This window comes from Nematolebias whitei, chromosome 22 (genome assembly GCF_014905685.2).
Source record: "Nematolebias whitei isolate Nwh7 chromosome 22, NemWhi1, whole genome shotgun sequence".
Lineage (NCBI taxonomy): Eukaryota > Metazoa > Chordata > Actinopteri > Cyprinodontiformes > Rivulidae > Nematolebias > Nematolebias whitei.
In genome coordinates, this window is record NC_056519.1 from 29,582,164 (window position 1) to 29,608,605 (window position 26,442).

At 40.8% G+C, this 26,442-nt stretch overlaps 1 protein-coding gene across 1 annotated transcript in view; it reads right to left on the reverse strand.

Moving 5' to 3' along the window:
* tnpo3 (transportin 3) overlaps positions 1-26,442 on the reverse strand; it is a 99,324-nt gene that overhangs the window by 43,776 nt on the left and 29,106 nt on the right. The window contains exon 18 of the mRNA XM_037696060.1: positions 9,097-9,191. Coding sequence (XP_037551988.1) covers positions 9,097-9,191 — 95 coding nt within the window. The remainder of the gene's footprint in view (positions 1-9,096; positions 9,192-26,442) is intronic.

Sequence of the window (26,442 nt, forward strand, 5' to 3'; positions counted from 1 at the left end):
ATATATATACAATATACATATATATATACATATATATATACAATATACATATATATATACATATATATATACAATATACATATATATATACATATATATATACAATATACATATATATATACATATATATATACAATATACATATATATATACATATATATATACAATATACATATATATATACATATATATCAATCAACCTTTATTTATACAGGTAAATCCCATTGAGCCTCGAGGACTCATTTACAAGAGAGACCTGATTTCAACAAAGAAAGATGACAACAATGGACAACAGCAACAACAATAAGCAATTATAAAAACTCATACTACAGTTTTTTTTTTTTTTTTTTAACAAATAGGATGGCTAAAAGGAAAAAGGTAACAAAACCAAAAAAAAAAAAAACAGCTAGATTCCAAGACAAATGTATAAAACTAAAAACAGGAACATGTCAGCATTGGACCCTGCCAGGAGTCCAACAGATTCTTAAAGCCACTTAGAGAGGTCAAGGTCGAGAGCTTCAAATCTTTTTGTAAGATATTCCAGGAAACAGGAGCGGAGTAGGAGAAGGCCCTTTTGCCTAGTTCAGTCCTCACTGAGGGAACACTGCAGGTAATAATGTCCTGAGAGCGCACTCCGTAGCTGCACTCACGCAGAGACATGTAGGAGATGTATGAAGGCAGCAGACCAAGAAGTGATTTAAAGATGAAAATGTACCAGTGAGAGAGTCTGCGTGAAGTTAATGATGTCCAGTTAACCAGTGAATACAGGGTGCAGTGGTGGGTACGATAATCACAGCCAGTTATGAATCTTAGTGCACCATGATAGACAGCATCCAACATCTGCAGGGTTCTTGTAGGAGCGTTCATGTAAATAATATCACCAAAATCAATTGAGGGAAGGAAAGTCACAGATACAAGGCGTTTTCTAGCATTCAGGGTTAGACAGGATCTGTTTCTGAAAAAGAAACCCAGTTTAACTTTCAGTTTCTTTATCAAGTTTTCCACATGGAGCTTAAAAGAAAGATGTGAGTCGACCAAGATACCCAAATATTTATAGGAATCAACAAACTCAATGGGAACACCATTTGAGGATAAAATCGGAGGAAGAACTGCTGGGACCGACTTCCTATTTGAAAAAAGCATCCCTTTGGTTTTTTCGGCATTTAGGACAAGTTTGAGGTGAAATAAATCAGTCTGGATGATGTTGAATGCATATTTCAAAAGCTGGAAAGCCTTAGCAACAGTTTTAGCTCGACAATAAACAACTGTGTCATCAGCATAGAAATGTATGGATGCATTAGGGATGTTTTTACCTACATTATGTATGTAGATTGTAAAGAGGGTGGGTCCTAAGACTGAGCCTTGTGGTACACCATTGTTGACTGTTAAATAACTGGAGGAAGTACCATTATGTTGAACACATTGCCTCCGGTCTGAAAGATAGTTAGAGAACCAACCAATGGTGTGATCTGAGAAACCGATTTCTGAGAGTTTATGACACAAGATGTTCTGATCCACAGTGTCAAAAGCTTTAGACAGGTCTAAGAAAAGTGCAGCACAATAATCCTTAGCATCCAGTGCTTCAACAACGTCATTAAGAACCTTCAGTGAAGCAGTGGTTGTGCTGTGTTGTTTCCTGAAACCAGATTGATGTGGAGGTAAGATGTTAAATGAGTCCAGGTAATTTTTGATTTGAGAGTTTATCAGTTTTTCTAGAACCTTGGCTAAAATGCAGAGTTTAGAGATTGGTCGATAGTTGTTCAGTGAGGTGGGGTCACCTCCCTTCAGCAAAGGAAGAACAAAGGCTGTTTTCCAAGTGTCTGGGATGGAGTTTTGTCTTATGGAGAGATTGAAGATGTGGGTCACAGGGACTGTGATGATATGAGCAGCCAGCCTTAAGAAATATGGTGGAAGTTCATCTGGACCTGCAGATTTTTTAGGATCAAGATCTTTTAACAGTTTATTGACCTCACTGACTGAGAATGGAGAAAAAGAGAAGGTGTGATTAACTGAGGATTGACTTGTAGGAGGGATTTGATTTGTAGAAGTTTGGTTATTAAGTGAAGTGGCTGATTTTCCATTAGTAACTGTGTCAAATAAAGAACCAGAAGCAACAAAATGTTTGTTGAGACAGTTCAGGATCTCGTGCTTATTTGACACAGGAACAGAGTTAACGAGAAGTTGTGATGGGAGGTCAGATGATTGGGGAGTGCCTGAGAGAGATTTAATTGTTTTCCAGAATCTGTTGGGGTCATTTAGATTTTTGGAGGTCTGAGATAAGAAATAGTTTCGTTTTGCTGCTTTGACAGAAGTTGTACATTTATTCCTCATCTGTCGGAAACTCAACCAATCAGTGTCTGAGTCAGATTTTCTCGCTGCGGCCCAAAGATGATCTCTCCTGTGCAGGAGGTCAGCTAGCTCTGGAGTAAACCAGGGGCTGTCTCGTCCCTTTATTCTGAATATATATACATATCTGTATATATATACAATATACATATATATATACATATATATATACAATATACATATATATATATATACATATATATATACAATATACATATATATACATATATATACAATATACATATATATATACATATATATACAATATACATATATATATACATATATATATACACAATATACATATATATACATATATATACAATATACATATATATATATATACATATACATATATATACAATATACATATATATATATATACATATATATATATATACAATATACATATATATATACATATATATACAATATACATATATATATACATATATATATACAATATACATATATATATACATATATATATACAATATACATATATATATATATACATATATATATATATACATATATACATATATATATACATACATACATATACATATATACATATACACATATATATATACATATATACATTTACATATATACATATACATACATATATACATATACATACATATATACATATATACATATACATACATATATACATATACACATATACATATATATACATATACACACATATATACATATACACATATACACATATACACATATACACATATACATATATATATATAAACATAATAAACTGTATAAAAGGTAATAGTTATAGATTTTAAACACTCCAAATGTGCAACACAAGCAGATTGATATCACACTAGTTGTCCCTTTTTGCACTTATTCAGTTCTTATTACAGCTGTTGTCAAGTTCAGTAACGGCTGATGGATAAAAACTATTTTTAAATCGGTTTGTTCTTGTCTTGATTGATCTGAACCTTTTCCCTGATGGTAACAGTTCAAACAGATCATGTCCAGGCTGAGACATGTCCTTCAACATGTTGTGGGCTTTCCCTATGCAGTGGGAACTGTGTAGATCTTCCAGTGAGAGAAGAGGGCAGTCCACGATCTCCTGGGTTGTGTTGATAACTCTGGAGCGCTTTCCTCTGAGCCACTGTGCAGATAAGATACCACACAGTGATGAAGTATGTTAAGATGCTCTCTATGGAACATGGGGAGAAAAACACCAGCAGTCTATGGGCGATGTTGTTCCTCCTGAGCATTGCCAGTAAATAGTCTCTGCTGGGTCTTTCTCAGCAACTTACAGGCGTTCACGCTCAATGTCAGATTTCCCTCAATATGGACTCCCAGGAAACTGTAGTCAGCTACTCTCTCCACACCGTCTCCACTTATAATCAGAGGTGGGACTGCCATTTGCATTATCCTGAAGTTGACGATCAGCTCCTTAGTCTTTGAGGTGTTGAAGAGATTGTTCCCCCTGCACCAAGCAGTCAACTGTTCCATCTCGTCCCTGTAGGTGGACTCATCCCCCCCACTGATGAGCTCTACTAATGTGGTGTTATCCGCCAATTTGACTATGGTGTTGCTGTGATGAGCAGGGGTGCAGTCATGTGTAGAGGGCATAGAAGGGGGTTCAGCACACAGCCCTCGGAGGCTCTCGTGCTGAGGCTGAGGGCCATGGATGTGTGAAGGCCCATTCAAACCCTCTGACTGCAGTCGCAAAGGAAACTATTTACCCATGTGCAGGTGGAGTGTGGAAGTCCCAGTTTACCCAGTTTGTTGAGGAGGATGATGTTGAAAGCACTACAAAAAGCATTCGCACATAGGCCTGTCACAATAAACAATAAATCAATTAATCGCATGAATGAAAATTATCGACCTCATTTTCATTTATTGGTTTTGTCGTTTTTTCGTGTCTCTTTCTACTGAAGACACTGGATGAAAAAGGCTCAACTCTGGCGCTCTTCACTGACCCCTCCTTTTCTCTTTAAAATCCATTTTAACCATACAAAATTGCGGTTTTGAATCGTTAATCAGCTAAGTTGTGTAGCTAAGCTACGAGCTAAGCTAACAGGCCGTCCTCAGGGAAAAACCTCTGTCTTGTCAAAGCTCCAAAATTCAAGGTTGAAACCCGTGCCTTCATGTAAAAAGTTGTTTTTTGCTGCAAAAAGAAGCTGAAAACTTGTTTACCAATTTTTTTTTTTTAATTAAAAGCTTTGTGTGAAAAATTATATGCTAAAGAGCTCAAACCACACAGAGCATCCGCCATTTTGAGAACCGAAAAGAGACAGCCCATGTCACGTCAAAGGGCCTCGCTACCATTTTTCTTGCTTGCTCCCTTACTTTGGGCAGCTGTGGCTGAGTGGTTAGAGCAGTCGTCCTCCAATGCAAGAGATGGGTGTTCGAATCCACTAGAAGTGACATGCCGAAGTGTCCCTGGGCAAGACAGTGAACCACTCATTGTCGCCGATGTGTGTCCCATCAATTTATGAATGTGATAAAGCTCTGATTGGTCTCTTTAGAACAATTTGTTCAATTAGCTTTGTATAGATCTAGTAGAGTGCTGTATGAATGGGTAAATGAGAAATGAGGCACAGATTGTAATGTAAAGTGCTTTGAATGTCTTGATAAGATAGAAAGGCGCTATATAAGTACAGTCCATTTGCTATCAATCCTTCCGTTCAGTCTTATATTGCCATCCGTTGGTTGAAAAAAGGTACTACATGCAAAACCAATGAACATTTCTTCTTAAATTTGACAATAATTACTAATTATTGATCAATTTCTAATAACATTATCGTTTAGCGCAATAATTTTCGAGACAATTAATCGCCTAGCAAAATTTGTTATCGTGACAGGCCTATGCACATATCTATATATATACATATCTATATATATATATATATATATATATATATATATATATATATATATATACATACATACATGCACATATATACACACACATATATATATATATATATATATATATACAGTGCCTTGCGAAAGTATTCGGCCCCCTTGAACTTTTCAACCTTTTGCCACATTTCAGGCTTCAAACATAAAGATATAAAATTTTATTGTTTTGTGAAGAATCAACAACAAGTGGGACACAATCGTGAAGTGGAATGAAATTTATTGGATGTGTCAAACTTTTTTAACAAATAAAAAACTGAAAAGTGGGCATGCAATATTATTCGACCCCTTGCGTTAATACTTTGTAGCGCCGCCTTTTGCTGCAGTTCCAGCTGCAAGTCTCTTGGGGTTTGTCTCTGTCAGTTTTGCACATGGAGACACTGAAGTTCTGCCCATTCTTCTTTGCAAAACAGCTCGAGCTCAGTGAGGTTGGATGGAGAGTGTTTGTGAACAGCAGTCTTCAGCTCTTTCCACAGATTCTCGATTTGATTCAGGTCTGGACTTGGACTTGGCCATTCCAACACTTGGATACGTTTATTTGTGAACCACTCCATTGTAGATTTGGCTTTATGTTTTGGATCATTGTCTTGTTGGAAGATAAATCTCCGTCCCAGTCTCAGGTCTCTTGCAGACTCAAACTGGTTTTCTTCCAGAATGGTCCTGTATTTGGTCCCATCCATCTTCCCATCAATTCTGACCATCTTCCCTGTCCCTGCTGACAAAAAGCAGGCCCAAACCATGATGCTGCCACCACCATGTTTGACAGTGGGGATGGTGTGTTCAGGGTGATGAGCTGTGTTGCTTTTATGCCAAACATATCGTTTTGCATTGTGGCCAAACAGTTGGATTTTGGTTTCATCTGACCAGAGCACCTTCTTCCACATGTTTGGTGTGTCTCCCAGGTGCTTGTGTCAAACTTTAAACAACACTTTTATGGATCTTTGAGAAATGGCTTTCTTCTTGCCACTCTTCCATAAAGGCCAGATTTGTGCAGTGTACGACTGATTGTTGTCCTATGGACAAACTCTCCCACCTTAGCTGTAGATCTCTGCAGTTCATCCAGAGTGATCATGGGCCTCTTGGCTGCATCTCTGATCAGTCTTCTCCTTGTTCCAGATGAAAGTTTAGAGGGACGGCCGGGTCTTGGTAGATTTGCAGTGGTCTGATACTCCTTCCATTTCAAGATGATTGCTTGCACAGTGCTCCTTGGGATGTTTAAAGCTTGGGAAATCTTTTTGTATCCAAATCCGGCTTTAAACTTCTCCACAACAGTATCTCAGACCTGCCTGGTGTGTTCCTTGGTCTTCATGATGCTCTCGAGTTTTGAACAGAACCCTGAGACTATCACAGAGCAGGTGCATTTATACAGAGACTTGATTACACACAGGTGGATTCTATTTATCATCATCAGTCATTTGGGACAACGTTGGATCATTCATAGATCCTCACTGAACTTCTGGAGTGAGTTTGCTGCACTGAAAGTAAAGGGGCCGAATAATATTGCACGCCCCACTTTTCAGTTTTTTATTTGTTAAAAAAGTTTGACACATCCAATAAATTTCATTCCACTTCACGATTGTGTCACACTTGTTGATTCTTCACAAAAATTTTTAAATTTTATATCTTTATGTTTGAAGCCTGAAATGTGGCAAAAGGGTGAAAAGTTCAAAGGGGCCGAATACTTTCGCAAGGCACTGTATATATATATATATATATATATATATATATACATACATACACAAACCGGATTCCAAAAAAGTTGGGACACTAAACAAATTGTGAATAAAAACTGAATGCAATGATGTGGAGGTGCCAACATCTAATATTTTATTCAGAATAGAACACAAATCACAGATCAAAAGTTTAAACTGAGAGAATGTATCATTTTAAGGGAAAAATCTGTTGTTTCCAAATTTCATGGCGTCAACAAATCCCAAAAAAGATGGGACAAGTCCATTTTTACCACTGTGTGGCATCCCCCCTTCTTACAACACTCAACAGACGTCTGGGGACAGAGGAGACCAGTTTCTCAAGTTTAGAAATAGGAATGCTCTCCCATTCATGTCTAATACAGGCCTCTAACTGTTCAATCGTTTTGGGCCTTCTTTGTCGCACCTTCGTCTTTATGATGCGCCAAATGTTCTCTATAGGTGAAAGATCTGGACTGCACGCTGGCCATTTCAGTACCCGAATCCTTGTATGGCAAAAACCAACAAAGACATGTTCCTGTTTTCAGTATTTTACATCGCTTTATAATGTAGCTGTTTTTGTTTCTTTTCTTTTATTTATATATAATTTTCTTTTATTTTTTAATTCATGTTGTTTTTTTTATTATGTCTACTGTTGTACTGATAAATATCTCCTGGAGCGTAAACGTAAACTCTATATTGGTTGCAAACCATCAATCAAGCTGTGAAGCAGGCAGTCTGATTTTAGTCAGCCATGCTCAGTCTGCCCCTCCTCCAAGACGGGGCAGACTGGGTGCGGCTGACCAAAATCTGACTGCCTGCTTCGGACTGAACGAGAGGAACACACCACTGAAGCCACGGAGTTCCATCGTAAAACTAACTTTACTGCGGTGTCTGGCTAAACAATCCTTGTGCTTTTTCAAATGTTTGATTAAGTTTGTTGTATTGTAGGTTGTGACAGAGCTTTCTCTTCTCGGTACAGCGACTCTGCAGACATTGCACATTGCCGTCTTGCGGTGTTTAGTGTAAAATACTTCCACACAGCGGACATGTTATTATGAAAAGTTGGTTAGCCGTTAGCCAGAGTGTTGCTGCTCAGTCTTCATGTATTTACTCACATTTTAGCTGGCTGTAAACTATGAAATGGATTTCCTGAATGTGAGGCGGGTCTTATTACTCTGGGTTTCATGAGATCCGCCTCCGTTCAGGAAATCCATTCCATAGTTTGAAGCCAACTTGAAGAGCAGCCGGCAGAGAATCACATGTGGAGAAGTTTCAGCAGACACAGACATGTATCGTGGATCGGAAATCTCTGCAGGTTGGATCGGAAAAATCAGATGGGTAAATTATGCTGGTATCGGAGGCTGATACCGATACAAGATCGGCCCCATCCCTAGTCAGAACCAGTAGTTAATTTGAGCTGGATCCTGCCGGAACAAGATCTGGGAACCCTCTCATTTTGACCTGTTGTGGCCTGGCAACTCTTTGTTCGGATCCGGCAACTCCGCCCCGAAAAGTCCAGTCATTGCGCATTTTTATTTTGTTTATTTATTAAAAATACAACAAGAGGAGATGTTGCACTTAGCCCGGCGGACCCAGTCTGTGGAAGGGATGTTCCAGCTGCAGCACGTGCGGCGAACCAGCTTGCTCACAAGCTCCAGATGGTCACATTTACGCACAAAGGTTCTGCGCAGAGTCCTTCTCTCCTCCTCCACTCCAAATACTGTCCCTACTCAGCGGGGTTGCACACTGAAAAACACCCCTTCTCCCCTCCTCTCAGATCCCCAAAACAGAAACAATCATTTATTCAACAGAATAATCAAATGCCCTGTGGACAGTGCATGTTATGCACAGCGTCTCCAGACAGCTCTACACAGCACGCACACAACATCAGAACACCTGACAGAATCGGAGGTGCTCTATTCACACACAACATGCTGTTGCTCTCCAAAATAGTAATTTTATTGTCTACAAATGTAGGTAAATGTTGATGTATAACAACCCGTTAAAATACACCAAAGGGCAGGAAATGTCATCTGTTATTCAAAATTTACTGTGAGAGCGATACTATTTTTTGGATTTTACAGCGATACCATTCTAACAGGTGGTCATAATGTTATGGATATGGGTATGTATGAGGCTTCAGAACACTCACCTTGTGGCCAGTCTGAACAGGTCATCCACAGTGTCAGGGTGGTTCCTCAGACTGTTTGGTTGCTCCAACAGTTGGAAGGTCGGCATGCACAGAGCCTGAAAGATGAAAAAAGGAACTTTATCATCATTCTCAACAGGACACCTGACAGCTGTTTTATGTTTAATCACATGGCTGCAGGTCAGAACCAGAGGGGGAAAATCAAGGTCTAGACCCAAACCTAAAGCTCTGTTATGTTTGCCTTGCCATTCTCCCACCACCCTTGGTGTAGTCTTCCATTTTGACTGTGGAACCTCCAGTTCATTTTCAACACATGTTCCAATGCACCACTATTCTAGATGTTCCTGTACTTTATTCTAGCCACTTGGTTATGGTGTTCCATATATAGTTTGCCTGAATGGATTTTACGTTTCTATTTTTCATTCATTCGACCTTTATTTAGACAGGTAAATCCCATTGAGCCTCAAGGACTCATTTACAAGAGAGACCTGATTTCAACAAAGAATGATGACAAGAATGGACAACAGCGACAACAATAAACAGTTATAAAATATCATACAAATTTTTTTATTTTTTTTTACAAATGGGATGGCTAAATTCTTTTTTTTTTTTTTTTAAGTAACAAAAAATCAGCTAGATTCTAAGGCGAATGTAGAAAACTAAAAACAGGAACATGTCTGCATTGGTCCCTGCCAGGAGTCCAACAGATTCTTAAAGCCACTTAGAGAGGTCAAGATCGAGAGCTTCAGATCTATCTATCTATCTATTATGTGTTGGACTGTTTCAGGGCCATCTTTGGATAGCTTGCATCTTTGTTCTTGTCTGGTATGGTAGACTCTGGCCTCTAGTAGGATTTGTTGCTATTAGTCACTTCATAAATCTGCCAATAGTGAATGTCATACAGGGGCTTATTGTTTCATGATGGCTCTTCTTGTTTCTCCTCTTCCACATTGGGTTTCTGCTGCTGCCTGAGACACTCAATCATCAGTTCATCCCGATGTAATGCAGGATCTTAGTTGTTTCATCCTGTATAGTGGTTCGGATGCTCACTACTCCTCTGCCTCCCCTGGTCAAGGATATTGAGAAACTGGTCACGGCCAGTTTTTGTCACCTTAGGCAGCTGGCTAAGATAAAGTCGATCCTCAGCTTGAAACATTCATCAGCCTTTTCAACAACTTTTTGAGTAGGAGTTTAATGGCTCAGAGTAGAAGGCTGGAGCCATTTCCAACATCAACACATGATGTTGATGTTCTGTTTGGTGAAAATGCTGGTGAACACAGACTGTTTAAATTCTGATCACTGATGAAAATGTCTTACCAGCATCACAGACATGAGAAGAGTTATGAAGTCATAATCCACAGCAGCTGTCAATCAGTTTGTACAGTGAGATAACATACATTTTCAAGAATATAATTAAGAATTATTTCACAATGAATTTATCTTTATTCTTTATCTTGCAGCAGTCCTTGCTGAATGCATGCAACTCAAACTTCTTTGCTTTCTGTAACTACAGACAAGATCATGAAATCTGATCGACATCAAAAGCATCATATTTTGAACATCTGAATACGACGGTTTTAACGCTTTAACTTGATGACTATTCATGTTCCTCAGGGGTAAAATCAACCACATTATTTAACTGCTTCAAAATACTAGTTTTAAATATTTTTAACACAAAAAAATCAGTCAGTCTTTTAGAGCCGTCTCAGCCTGAAATAAAAATATCTAAATTATTATTATTTTTTTTAAAGCTTTAATGTTTTTTGTTTAAAACTCTACAATACAGTTTTTTTAATTGACACAAATTATTTATTTTACAGTAATTTTAAAAATTGTATTTTCCTCCATTAGTCCGCCCTCTGGGTCAACAACCACATCTACCTCTGTTCTCCAGAGCTCAGAACTGATGCTTGGTTCTGTTGGCCCAGTTAGAGGGGTTCTGGACCCCCTCCTCTGCAGAGTCAGACCTCCTTGTGGGGCTAGGTGCTCTCTTCCTCTTCTAAAACAAATCATGATCACCCTCTTCATCAACAAAGTCTTTCTCGGACTGTTTTTCTCCTTCATGATCCTCTCCTCTGTCTGAGAAGTTCTGACTCTGCGGTTCAGTCCTCCTCGCGTTCAAAAATCGTCTGGTTGTTTTGACTCAAATACACAAAAACTGACTAAACTAAACACACTAAACTACACCTCAACTATAAAACCCAAACACGCTAAATATCACAAATCTCTCAAACCTCACGGCTCACTCCTGCTCACGCTGTGACTTTATTGCTGGCTGAATCCCATTCAATTTCCATATCTTTTTTCTTCTTCTTCCTGTAGATTTTTTGGCACTTGACAAATAACTTGGAGCCTCTGTCAGAAAACGGGAGGGGGGGTTCTGCTCAGCGGGGGTGGGAGGTGAAAGTGGAGGGTGATGGGGGTGTTTTGTCCCCGAGTCTGCCTGTCTTTGCTGCAGCCTCTCGCTCTAACATGCTTCAGATATGATGATGGATTTCAGAAGAAGATGTGGCGTGGATTATTGATCATAACTCTGATTTCACGTGGCCTATCAACACTAATAAAAACTGGTGTGCAGTTTGAAGTCTGTACTTCTGAGACTTATTGTCTTTCCTGCTAGAGCGATTGAAATCGGCCATGTGACTATTGCATGCCAATGCATCGATTTGCTCCAATGGGGGGAAAAAGTTGTCAGTCAGAATAGACGGCGTCAGACACTTGAGGAAGTGGCGAAATCGCCACCTACCGCCTGTTATTGAGAAGGTAGAGTAATCAATGCCTTCATCACGTCGACTGGATTACTGTAATGCTCTTTACCTCTGAGTCAGCCAGTCCTCCCTCAGACGTCTTTAGTTGATCCAGAACACTGGTGCTCAGCTTCTAACTGGAGTTCAAGTCAAGTTTATAGTCATTCACATGAAATGTGGTACATGAAGTGTAATGAAATTATGTACACAGGGTCCCAGTTACACCCAACAATAGCGCAAATATAAAGTGTAAAAAGTAACAGCATATAAAGGATCTAAGATACACTACATTGCCAAAAGTATTTGCTCACCTGCCTTGACTCACACTGACATCCCATTCCTAATCCATAGGTTTCAATATGACGTTAGTCCACCCTTTGAAGCTAGAACAGCTTCAACAATCTGGGAAAGCTGTCCACAAGGTTTAGGCGTGTATTTATGGGGATTTTTGACGATTCTTCCAGAAGCGCATTTGTGAGGTCACATACTGATGTTAGCCGAGAAGGCCTAGCTCTCAGTCTCTGCTTTAATTCATCCCAAATGTATTCTATCGGCTTGAGGTCAGGACTCTGTGTAGGCCAGTCAAGTTCATCCACACCAGACTCTTCCATCCATGTCTTTATGGACCTTGCTTTGTGCACAGTCACGTTGGAAGAGGAAGGGGCCAGCTCCAAACTGTTCTCACAAAGTTGGGAGCATGGAATTGTCCAAAACGTCTTGGTATGCTGAAGCAGTCAGAGTTCCTTTTACTGGAACTAAGGGGCCAAGCCCAGCTCCTGAAAAACAACCCCACACCTTAATCCCCCCTCCACCAAACTTTACACTTGGTACAATGCAGTCAGACAAGTACTGTTCTCCTGGCAACTGCCAAACTCAGACTCGTCCATCAGATTGCCAGATGGAGAAGCACGATTCGTCACTCCAGAGAACGTGCCTCCACTGCTCTAGAGTCCATTGGCAGCATGCTTTACACCACTGCATTCGACGCTTTGCATTGCACTTGGTGATGTATGGCTTGGATGCAGCTGCTCGACCATGGAAACCCATTCCATGAAGCTCTCTATGAACTGTTCCTGAGCTAAACTGAAGGCCACATGAAGTTTGGAGGTCTGTAGTGACTGACTCATCAGAAAGTTGGCAACCTCTTCGCACAATGTGCTTCAGCATCCGCTGACCCTGCTCTGTCAGTTTACGTGGCCTACCACTTCGTGGCCAAGTGGCTGTTATGCCCAAACACTTCCATTTTCTTATAATACAGCTGACAGTTAACTGTGGAATATTTAGGAGCAAGGAAATTTCATGATTGAATTTGTTGCATAGGTGGCATCGATCAGTTCCATGCTGAAATTCACTGAGCTCCCGAGAGCGACCCATTCTTTCACAAATGTTTGCAAAAACAGTCTGCATGCCTAGGTGCTTCATTTTATACACCTGTGGCCATGGAAGTGATTGGAACACCTGACTCTGAAAAAAAAACATCTACATCCCCCTGAACATAAGAGGATCTGCGGTGGAAGTGGTCTCCAGCTACAAGTACTTGGGTGTACACATGAATGACAACCTCAGCTGGAGCAACAACACCACCAGCCTGATCAAGAAAGCTCATCAGAGACTCTACTTCCTCAGACGGCTGAGACGAGCTGGTCTGGGAAGCTCAGTCCTCACCTCCTTCTACAGGTGTGCAGTGGAGAGCATCCTGTGCTCCAGCATCAATGTGTGGCATGGAGGCTGCACAGCTGCAGAAAGAAAAGCTTTGCAGAGAGTGGTGAAGGCTGCACAGAAGTCTGTTGGAATCAGCCTCCCCACCATCACAGACATCTACACCTCCAGATGCAGGAAGAGGGCCACCTGCATCATGAAGGACCCCACTCACCCAGCACAAACTTTTTGCCCCACTCCCCTCAGGAAGGAGGTTGAGGAGCATTAAGTGTAGAACCACTAGACTGAGGAACAGCTTCTACCCTGAGGCTGTTAGACTCATGAATCTCTAACCAGAATAATCACTGTGAAAAACCATATCATGTTGCTGCTGATCTGTTTCATGTTGCTGCTGATCTGTTTCAATGTTGATGTGTTCATGCGTGCACATCCTCTCACACAGACTCATGTTCATGTTTGTGCTGATGTTCAATGTTTTTATGTTATGAGTGCTTAGTGTATATTTAGTTGATGTTTTTCTTAGTTCATATCTTAGATGTTATTACTGTTTTTCTTATACATTTTATTGTTGGATGTAACTGGGACCCTGTGTACATAATTTCGCTCCACCACATGTACCACATGAGGTGCGAATGACAATAAAGAATCTCTGACTCTGATTCTGATCATTTGGATGGGTGAGCAAATACTTTTGGCAATGTAGTATATAAAAAAGGGTTGTAAGCTCAATTTATTAACTTTTATTTAACGAGGCAAATCCCATTGAGATCACAGGTCTCTTGCAAGGGAGGCCTGGGCCTGAAGGCAGCCTAACATGCATGTTTTTGGTCTGGGGGAGGAAACCGGAGTGCCCAGAGAAAACCCATGCAAGCACGCAAAGAACATGCAAACTCCACACAAAAAGACCCCAGGTCAAACATTGAACCCTGGACCTTCTTGCTGTGAGGCAATCATCCAGGTAGATAAAAAAAAAAAAAGTTAATGTATTTTTCGCCCTATAAGTCGCGTTTTTTTTGCATAACTTACATGCCCTGCGACATATGGGATGAAGAAACATATTTATGGATTTTTTTTCCATATTTATAAACCAATTTTTGGCTGAGATAAGTCCATTTTCATTCATTCTGACTGAAAATATTCAACACTAAAATTTTCAGCCACTAGACGACACTCGAGTAGTATGGCATGCCGTTGTATCATGTAATAGGTAAACGTGGCTATTAATGACACAATCAACTTGCCATAGCCTGCCATCATCATCCAGCTTGCTTGGAGCAACCATCAAAACAGCTTAATTTTGCTGCGCCGCCCTGGCGAAACGCAGTTAATTTGACCATTAAAGTGAATTTATTAAGTAAAAGTTCAACTGAGACACCTTTGTTATAATGTCAAGCAAACAAATAATTGTTTTAGGCGCTTATCTTGTTAAATTTCGAAGAAACGTGCAGCATTCCTCCATCCTTTTTTCCTCCCTGTTTGCGCGCTACGGGGAGCACCAAGGAAGCGAATACTTTTGAAATACAGCTGATTTGACTGTCACAGTCCTTTTATTAAGTAAAAGTTCAACTGAGACACACCATTACTATAAAGTCACGCAAACAAAAAATTGTTTTTAGGTGTTTATCTTGTTAAATTTCAAAGAAACGCTCAGAGACTCTTCCCTCTGCGCGTTCCTACATCCGCGTATCAGCTTGAGATACAGCTGATTTGACCATCAAAGTGCATTTATTAAGCAAAAGTTAGACTGAGACACACCTTTACAATTATTTCAAGCAAACAAATAATAATGTTTTTAGGTGGTTATCTTGTTAAATTTCGAAGAATTGCACAGTAGCTCGTCTCTGCGCGTGCCTGCTTTCGCAAATCAGGTTTTGAAATGCAGCTGATTTGACCTTCAAAGTGCATTTATTAATTATGATTATTATTATTATTATATTTATTATTTATTTCTAGAATTGCACCGCTCAAGGTGGCTGCATGTTGGAGTAGCTCTGTTACTTTTATTCTGAGATATTACTTTTGAAAACTTTAATTCCTCTTTTTTCTGGATATAAATCTTTTTTTTCCCCGATGATTATTTTCTCTAGTGTCGGACACTGTGCAGCTGGAAGGAATTTTTAAAGAAACAGCGTTGCTTTTGGACATTTGTTATAAGTCATTCAACCTTTACTTAGACAGGTTAATCCCATTGAGTCTCGAGGACTCATTTACAAGAGAGACCTGATTTCAACAAAGAATGATGACAGTGGACAACTGCGACAACAATAGACAGTTATAAAAAGGCATACAGATTTTTTTCTTTTTAAATACAAATAAGATGGCAAAAAAAGTAACAAAAACAGCTAGATTCTAAGGCGAATGTAGAAAACTAAAAACAGGAACATGTCTGCATTGGTCCTTGCCAGGAGTCCAACAGATTCTTAAAGCCACTTAGAGAGGTCAAAGGTCGAGAGCTTTGTAACCATAATGCATAACCATAACAACAAGGTTGTTTTTTGACAAACGGGAGCAGCGGATTAACATCTCCAAAGCTCAAATAATATATCAACTACAACCCCAAATCCCAAATGAGTTGAAAAGGAGGCGTCGTGGATGCAGAGCAGGAGCAAAGAAGAGGGAGAAAGAGAGAAGAATGAAGTGCAAACCATCTCTTTCATCGATCATGACGGGCAATATGAGATCGCTGGGAAACAAGTTGGATGAACTTCAGGCCCTAACAAGGACCCATTCAGAGTATCGGGAATGCAGTGTTGTGTTTCACTGAGACATGGCTGCAGGATCATATCCCCAACTCCAGCGTTTCTCTGCCAGACTTACTGACCATACAAGCAGATAGAGATTTAAAGAGGAGTGGCAAAAAAAAAGAGGTGGGTTCAAGGCCGGATTAACCATATGGGCAATTGGGCAACTGCCCATGGGCCCATGATCTCTAAAGGGCCCAGGGCAGTGAGGGCACAAGCAAAATATCTGGTTATCTCCTGCTTTACTTGGAGCCCTGCGCTGCACAGACTGCTGCACTTCCGCTGCATTTGGGCCACCCCACCTCCTCCCAGCGCGGCTGCTGCAGCTCTCGTTTTTTTTTCAATCAGATTCTTGACTGTGCAACCTGTCAATCAACTCCGAAGGCATGTCAGTAACTGACCAATCGACAACCTCAATTGGTCCCGAAGGTAAACACACTTTACCTGCTGACAAGCTAATCAGTTTTTTTTTTTCTTTAGAAACATTCTTTTAATTAAAACAATAAGTTTGTATCTGTTGTGAGATGATTTTAGCAGTTTTGCAGATTTTTAATCTACTTAATGAAGAATAGTATGACTTAAAATCGTTCATCAAACACGAAGGAAGGATTATTATCCCTCCTGTTACTATACTGAATGTTGTACTTTGCTATAAGTATGACTATATTTATGGCGTCAGCGAAATCTGAGCTTAAGTTATTCACATAAAGTAAAATGGCATCAGCATCAAAAGAAAGATTATTAAATTTGAGATTAATCCAGTTCTGATGTCTGACCAAAAACTTTGTATTGACATTTAAAAAAAATTGCTCGAGGGATTCATCTTCTGATTTATAAAAGGCACACAAATCAACCTCAAATTTAAATATTCTTTGCAGAAACATGGCTACAGGATATATCTTATTATTATAAAATGATTCTCCTTCACTTTAGGAGATTTAGGTCATTTGACAAATTTAGAATGAGCAGAAGTCATTCTGGTTTTATGATTTATATTGGGAGGTTTCTTGAAGGAATCTTTGTTATACTCAATAAATCCTTTCTTGCAAACATTCATTGATAATATCCTGATGCATGCTCAATAATCCAGGTAGAAAAATCTACAAAAGTTAAATCTGGTCCTCTGGACATTCAAAAAAACTCCACACAAGACAGGCTCTAGAACAATGTGGATATCCTAACTGGGCCTTCCTGAAAGCAGAGAAGAAACCCAAACATGACTCCAGTCAGCCAACAGGTGAAAAGGAGGAACCCAGACCCAGACCAGTGGTCATTCCATATGTTGAGGGGGTATCAGAGAAACTGAGACGTTTATTTTCTAAACACAACGTCCCAGTGGCTTTTAAACCCCAAAATACATTACGGCAAAGACTGGTTCATCCCAAAGATCCAGTTCCCCGGCACAAACAGAGTAATGTGGTGTATGCTGTTCAGTGTCAGGAGGGCTGTGATCAGTCTTACATCGGGGAAACTAAACAGCCACTGGCCAAAAGGATGGCCCAGCACAGAAGATCAACACCATCAGGCCAGGACTCTGCGGTCTACACTCATCTCCAGGCCAGCGGTCACTCTTTCAGGGATGAAGATGTTCACATCCTGGACAGAGAGGAACGATGGTTTGAGAGAGGAGTAAAGGAGGCCATCTTTGTGAAAAGAAATCGTCCATCATTAAACAGGGGTGGAGGCCTCCGGGTTCAACTGCCCCCCTCTTACAATGCTGTGATTGCTAGTATCACTCAGCCCTCTGTGAACAGTAAACAGCCATCAGTGTGCTAATGATCCATTGTTAGGCTGATGGTCCTTCTTGAGCATGTGATCAGCTGGTTTTTGTTGTCAGCAGCAAAACTGGTTGATCCACTCTGAGACGGTGCTATTTAAGAGACTGAGCTGAATACAGCACCTCAGACTGAGGAAGTCTCTCGGATGAGAGACGAAACGTTTCTACATTTTTTGTTGATTTGCTTTGTTTTGTTTTTTTGAATGTCCAGAGGACCAGATTTAACTTTTTTAGAATATCAGAGAAGTGTGGTCAGAGATGAAAAAGATCACAAGTTTCAAGCAGAAGGAGGATCAGAAAGATGGAAGCCTGGACAGAGCCAATGAACTTCACTTCCGGTTCCGGCAAGCTGATGGACGGCAGCTCCCTCTGGCTTCACTGCAGTCTTTTATCATCAAACTGACCCGTTTTTCAAACCGGACTAAAGTTGGTCCCCCTTCCAACCGAATTCGGTGTTCAGTGACTCAGAGAGCCAGACGGGACCGTCCAAAAATATATATTTCGGATCAGGACCGGCCGCTCCCACCCCACCGGTCACTCTGAGCGCACCCTGCCAGCCAGGTGACCCCCCAAGCCGGGGAGTCGTCACACGAAGGTTCAATGTTTTTTCTCCCTCTCTCTGGACCCCAACGAACTTCTCATCTGGACCTTTGTGGTTCTACCTGGTTCCGACAAGAATCGCTGGGTGGTATTTTGCTGGTTTTCTGCTGGACTAACCCTCGTGGTGTCTTCACTGGTGTGGGGGAAGTGTACCTGTGTCCCCCAAACTGGACCAGAACCGAATCGAGTTGGCTGTGGGGGGACTTCGTCTTTAACAGAGCCGGTCTCAGCCTAAGTGAGCAGCCCGTTACCTTTTAACGAACGACTGTCCACCTCTGTGGAATCGTTGTGTACGCCTGGAGGAGACGCTAAGATGCTTTGAAGCACAACCGGAACCGGACCGCAGCAGAACCGGGCCAGGGACAACTTCAGCCTCTTCGCCTCTCGTGCTGTGGAGCGCCGGAGTCGGACTGGAGCAGAACCGGACCGGACCAGTGATGACTTCAGCCACTCAGGTCAGTCTCGTCGTTTTTCCCCGGGGGTGTCTTCTCGTGCTGTTGGGTATGGAGGTGACGTGCAAAGAAGTGGAGGAGCAGCGCTGCGTGGTGCTCGAGAGAAGTTCGGAATTTGCATCGCAGTTGCAGCAGGCCTCCATCCAAACTCACCTGGATAATAAGTATTTTTATTCTGGATCACGCTGTTGTCCCCTGTTGACCTGAAACGAGCTAGGACCATGCCTTTCATTTCAGGAGGATTTTCTGGCAGCTCGCTCTGCTATTTGCTGCAAATTATCTGTTTCTGCCTGTTGGTTCTGGACCCAGCTTCTGTTTCTCATGGGAGCATCCATCCATCTTCGCAGGGGGGCCAGAGCTCCCCTCAACCCAACTCAAACTGCAGTTGGGCCACCTCGTCGGATTTGTTTGCCCATTTGATTTGTGACGCTTTATGGTCTGAGACTTTTCTGCACCACTCATATTATTGTCATTATTTTCAGATTTCAGACTATCTGGAGTCACTGAATCTTGTTAATACACCTGGATCTGCCCATCACTGCAACTTTCACTGTTTTTGGGTTCTGAATGATCACGTCTTCATTAATATTTCTCATGGTTCAATTATGGGGGCTAATTGTCACACTGTTAACTCCTATAATTATACATCAGTCACGAAAAACTCAAGAAAATGTCTGATAATAATGTTGTTACTGCTCTCAGGGATTCAGCCCTACCCTAGACCCCCCACTAATTACAGCACACCAAATTACTTTAAAAACATTTCAGGACTTCATTTTTTGTATGTAAACGCATGTAGCCTTCTGAGAAAACTTGATGCCTTGAAAATTCTGGTCAGTTCTTCTGGGGCAGATATAATCATCTCTGAAACCTGGCTCAACAAATCTGTACTGAATAATAATCAAGTAATCAATGGATTTAACATCTACCGCTGTGATCATCAAAAAAAAAGGGGGGGGGGGGGGGGTCGCTATTTACATCAGAGATTCTCTGGTTTCTAGTCTTGTGTCTGCTAAAACAATTCCAAACCAAATTGATGCCTTAGTTGTAAACATCACTTTGAATGGATGCCAGATCTTATCTGTAGTGGGTTGTTATCGTCCCGCTTCAGAAACACCTGAGGCTCTGTCCTCCCTGATTGAATTTTAAATTTCCAAGGAATTCTAAGAGATTTTTTTTGGCAGGAGATTTCAACATTGACTGGGATTAAGACGAGCCTCCTCTGTGATAAATTCAAGGAATGTTGCCTGTCACTCAGTCTAACCCAATTGATTGACTCTCCCACTAGACCAAACAAAAACCGTCCTGAAATATCTTCCATCTTAGACCTGTTTCTAACTAATATGCCTCACAAATTTCTTGGTACAGATGTATTCGCTAACATTTTGAGTGATCATTGTGCAACAGCGACTCTCAGAGATAATAAACTTCCACCTTCTAAGCCCAGATTAATTCAAAAAAGGGATCTGAAACGTTTTTGTGAACAGTCATTCCTCTGGGATCTATCCAACCTTGACTGGCATCGTATTCTATTAACTGACGACGTGAACTCTGCTTGGAACTATTTTCATAATAGTTTCATTTATTTTGTGAACAAACATGCACCTTTTTGTCACTTCAGAATAAAAGGATGAGACAGCCCCTGATTTACTCCAGAGCTAGCAGACCTCTTGCACAGGAGAGACCATCTTTTGGCCGCAGCGAGAAAATCTGGCTCAGACACTGATTGGTTGAGTTTTTGACAGATGAGGAATAAATGTACAACTGCCATCAAAGCAGCAAAACGTAAATATTTCTTATCTCGGACCTCCAAAAATCTAAATGACCCTAACAGATTCTGGAAAACCATCAAATCTCTCTCAAGCAGTCCCCAATCATCTGACCTCCCATCACAACTTCTCGTTAACTCTGTTCCTGTGTCAAATAAGCACGAGATCCTGAACTGTCTCAACAAACATTTTGTTGCTTCTAGTTCTTTATTTGACACAGTCACTAATGGAAAATCAGCCACTTCACTTAATAACCAAACTTCTACAAATCAAATCCCTCCTACAAGTCAATCCACATTTAATCACACCTTCTCTTTTCCTCCGTTCTCAGTCAGTGACGTTAATAAACTGTTAAAAGGTCTTGATCCTAAAAAATCTGCAGGTCTACAGGTCCTTCTCAAAAAATTAGCATATTGTGATAAAGGTCATTATTTTCCATAATGTAATGATAAAAATGAAACTTTCATATATTTCAGATTCATTGCACACCAACTGAAATATTTCAGGTCTTTAATTGTTTTAATACTGATGATTATGGCATACAGCTCATGAAAAGCCAAAATGCCTGTCTCAAAAAATTAGCATATCATGAAAAGGTTCTCTAAACAAGCTATTAACCTAACCATCTGAATGAACAACGTAACTCTAAACACCTGCAAAAGATTCCTGAGGCTTTTAAAAACTCCCAGCCTTGTTCATTACTCAAAACCGCAATCATGGGTAAGACTGCCGACCTGACTGCTGTCCAGAAGGCCATCATTGACACCCTCAAGCAAGAGGGTAAGACACAGAAAGAAATTGCTGAACGAATAGGCTGTTCCCAGAGTGCTGTATCAAGGCACCTCAGTGGGAAGTCTGTGGGAAGGGAAAAGTGTGGCAGAAAACGCTGCACAACGAGAAGAGGTGACCGGACCCTGAGGAGGATTATGGAGAAGGGCCGATTCCAGACCTTGGGGGACCTGCGGAAGCAGTGGACTGAGTCTGGAGTAGAAACATCCAGAGCCACCGTGCACAGGCGTGTGCAGGAAATGGGCTACAGGTGCCGCATTCCCCAGGTCAAGCCACTTTTGAACAAGAGACTGCGTCAAAAGCATCTCGCCTGGGACTGCTGCTGAGTGGTCCAAAGTTATGTTCTCTGATTACAGTAAATTTTGCATTTCCTTTGGAAATCAAGGTCCCAGAGTCTGGAGGAAGAGAGGAGACACAGAATTCACATTGCTTGAGGTCCAGTGTCAAGTTTCCACAGTCACTGGGGTGTCATGTCATCTGCTGGTGTTGGTCCACTGTGTTTTATCAAGGGCAGGGTCAATGCAGCTAGCTATCAGGAGATTTTGGAGCACTTCATGCTTCCATCTGCTGAAAAGCTTTATGGAGATGAAGATTTCATTTTTCAGCACGACCTGGCACCTGCTCACAGTGCCAAAACCACTGGTAAATGGTTTAATGACCATGGTATTACTGTGCTCAATTGGCCTGCCAACTCTCCTGACCTGAACCCCATAGAGAACCTGTGGGATATTGTGAAGAGAAAGTTGAAAGACACAAGACCCAACACTCTGGATGAGCTTAAGGCCGCTATCGAAGCATCCTGGGCCTCCATAACTCCTTAGCAGTGCCACAGGCTGAATGCCTCCATGCCACGCCGCATTGAAGCAGACATTCATGCAAAAGGATTTCCGACCAAGTATTGAGTGCATAACTGAACATGATTATTTGAAGGTTGGCGTTTTTAGTACACTAAAGACACTTGTCTTTCATTGGTGGGATGAAATATGCTAATTTTTTGGGACAGGCATTTTGGGTTTTCATGAGCTGTATGCCATAATCATCAGTATTAAAACAATTAAAGACCTGAAATATTTCAGTTGGTCTACAATGAATCTGAAATGTATGAAAGTTTCATTTTTATCATTACATTATGGAAAATAATGACCTTTATCACAATATGCTAATTTTTTGAGAAGGACCTGTAGATGAACTTCCACCTTATTTCTTAAGGCTGGCCGCTAAGAATGTGCGATATGGCATAAAATTCATATCACAATATGTATTGTGAAGGGTGGCGATAACGATACATATCGCAATATGTTTTGGGTATAAAACTTAATAGGATTTTTTTTAAAGCAAAGGGTGTCCTTTTGCTATCATATATTTTGAATTAAAAAAATTCCACTCCTAGGTCCAGAGAGTTTTTAAATAATAAACAAATCAACTATTAGGCTTCTTGCTTGTAGTGCAAAACAGTGCAAAATATATAAAATGTAGTTTTAGCCAAATGTTTTAAACAAAAGAATATGTTGTTAACAGTTTCCAGTCTCACTTAAGAAATGAAGAGCAACAGAGCAGCATTTTTACACTGAAACACTTCACCCTCCAAACCTCTAGTTGGCGACTCCTTCTGCTTTAATGGAGAGCTGACATAAAATGAGTCTGTGGCTTTGACCAGAGGGTCTCGAAGTAAAATCACACAAAACAGCGTTCTTTTCACAGATCAGAGAGCAGGTTTCTCTACAGCTGACCAACGCTTACTTTAACTTTCGAGGGAAAAAAAAAAAAAAACTTTCGAAAGAACACAGCGTTTTGCGCATGCGTCCGAATACAGCAACACTACGGCAAGCTGGCTGTAGTTGGCTTGTAGCTTCACTACTTAGCTCTCGAATAAAAGACTTAAACGCCACTTGCACAGTTTTCAACTCAAAAAAAGTAACGATTAAATCTGACAGTTCTGATTTTACACTTGAACACCACTTACGCACGGTTTTCAACAAAAAAAAGTAACGATTAAACTGACAACTCTGATTTTACATCAGACAGCATTACTGTAATTAGCCGGTAAAAGACAGATCTCTATCGTAGGCTAAATTTCTATCATATCTACCATGTACCGTTTATATTGCGCATTCCTACTGGCTGCTCATATCATCACAGTCCCTGTGACCCATATCTTTATTCTTTCCATAAGCCAAAACTCCATTCCAGGTGCTTGGAAAACAACCTTTGTTCTTCCTTTGCTGAAGGGAGGTGACCCCATCTCACTTAACAACTATCGACCAATCTCTAAACTCTGCATTTTAGCCAAAGTTCTAGAAAAACTGATAAACTCTCAAATCAAAAATTACTTAGACTCATTTAACATCTTACCTCGCCATCAATCTGGTTTCAGGAAACAATACAGCACAACCACTGCTTCACTGAAGGTTCTTAATGACGCTCTTGAAGCACTGGATGCTAAGGATTATTGTGCTGCACTTTTCTTAGACCTGTACAAAGCTTTTGACACTGTGGATCATAACATCTTGTGTCATAAGCTCTCAGAAATCGGTTTCTCAGAACACACCATTGGTTGGTTCTCCAACTATCTCTCAGACCGCAGGCAATGTGTTCAACATAATGGTACTTCCTCTAGTTATTTAATAGTCAACAATGGTGTACCACAAGGCTCAGTCTTAGGACCCACCCTCTTTATAATCTACATACGTAATGTAGGTCAAAACATCCCTGATGCATCCATACATTTCTATGCTGATGACACAGTTGTTTATTGCCGAGATAAAACAGTTGAAAAGGCTTTCCAGCTTTTGAAATCTGCATTCAAGATCATCCAGTCTGAGGTTGTTTTCACACCTGATAGGTAGACTCAGTTCGGTTGGGGACCAATATTCATAACATTTTGTTTACATTTGAGCTGGTGCGTTTGCATTCACACTGCACTGTGCAGTCGAGCCAACCTGGTCGAACCAAACTGTTCCCCCACTCGCCTGTGGGGGCACTGCACCAAGAACTACTGAAAGAAATGACACAAAAACCTCTGAAGACATTTCCCCTTCTTCTTCTGGAAAAAAAAAAAAAAAACGGAGTGGCATTAAGTTTTAGCAGTTTTAGGAATTATATTTTGTCATTTTTCAACAATGGACTCAGCATGAGCAGAGCAGAAGATGAGGCAGAAGACCATGGACAATATTGTTTTTCACACAAGGTAGCTGACAGCTCCATATAAGGTAAGAGAAATGCGTATTTGTTTGCCCTGCGCTGTACTCCACTTCTTGCTTGTAGAGTGGGGCCGGTCTGATTGCATTCACACTGTACTCGAACCGCGCTAGAATTTTCTTCTACCGGACCAAGACCTAGGTTTTAGCCCGGGCCAGAGTTCGCCTTTTTGTTCCGTGACAGAGTTCGATGGAGCGTTCACACCTTCCCAAACGAACCAGACTTCCTAGTATAACGAGCTAGAGTTAGATTAAAGTGGACTAAACAGGGCTGGTGTGTATGCACCCTGATTTGTTCCACCTCAAACTTGTCTTAAATGCTGACAAAACCAAAGGGATGCTTTTTTCAAACAAGAAGTCAGTCCCAGCAGTTCTTTCCCTGATTTCATCCTTAAATGTTGTCCCGATTGAGTTTGTTGATTCCTATAAATATTTGGGTATTTTGGTCGATTTGCATCTCTCATTGAAGCTTTTAAGCTGCATGTGGAAAACCTAGTAAAGAAACTGCAAGTTAAACTGGGTTTCTTTTTCAGAAACAGATCCTGTCTAACTCTGAATGCTAGGAAACGCCTTGTATCTGTGACCTTCCTTCCCTCCATTGATTACGGTGACATTATTTACATGAATGCTCCTACAAGCACCCTGTGGATGTTGGATGCTGTCTATCATGGTGCACTAAGATTTATAACTGTCTGTGATTATCGTACCCACCACTGCACCCTGTATTCATTGGTTAACTGGACATCATTAACTCACGTTGACTCTCTCACTGGTACATTTTCATCTTTAAATCACTTCTTGGTCTGCTGCCTTCATACATCTCCTCCTACATGTCTCTGCGTGAGTGCAGCTACAGCGTCCGCTCTCAGGACATTATTACCTGCAGTGTTCCCTCAGTGCAAACTGAACTAGACAAAAGGGCCTTCTCCTACTCCGCTCTTGTTTCCTGGAATATCTTACAAAAAGATTTGAAGCTCTCGACCTTGACCTCTCTAAGTGGCTTTATGAATCTGTTGGGACTCCTGGCAGGGACCAAAGCGGACATGTTCTTGTTTTTAGTTTTCTACATTCGCCTTAGAATTTAACTGTTTTTTGTTACCTTTTTTTTAGCCATCTTATTTGTAAAAAAAAAAAATATGTATGCATTTTTATAACTGTCTATTGTTGTCGCTGTTGTCCATTGTTTTCATAATTCTTTACTGAAATCAGGTCTCTCTTGTAAATAAGTCCTCGGGGCTCAATGGGATTTACCTGTCTAAATAAAGGTTGAATGTGAATGAAAACTGAACACGTTCTTCAATAGGTTCAGTTCAGGAACAAGCTCAGCATCCTTCTCTCTTGCCCGCAGCCAAACAGACATACCACCCTCCTTTGACCCAAGGCTGTCCTGTCACACTTCAAAATATTTTATCTACCACCTTCGTCATGGACCCTTCTTCTACATGTTGGTCTTCAACCATATCAGAAGATGCTGACACATCCTTTGCCTCCCCCCTCTGCATCTCTAGAAGTCAGGTGAGGAAGCAGCTGGAGAGACTGAACCAGAATAAGGTTGCAGGTCCAGATGGTGTCAGTCCCAGTGACCTGAAAGTCTGTGCAGAGCAGCTCTGTGGGGTTC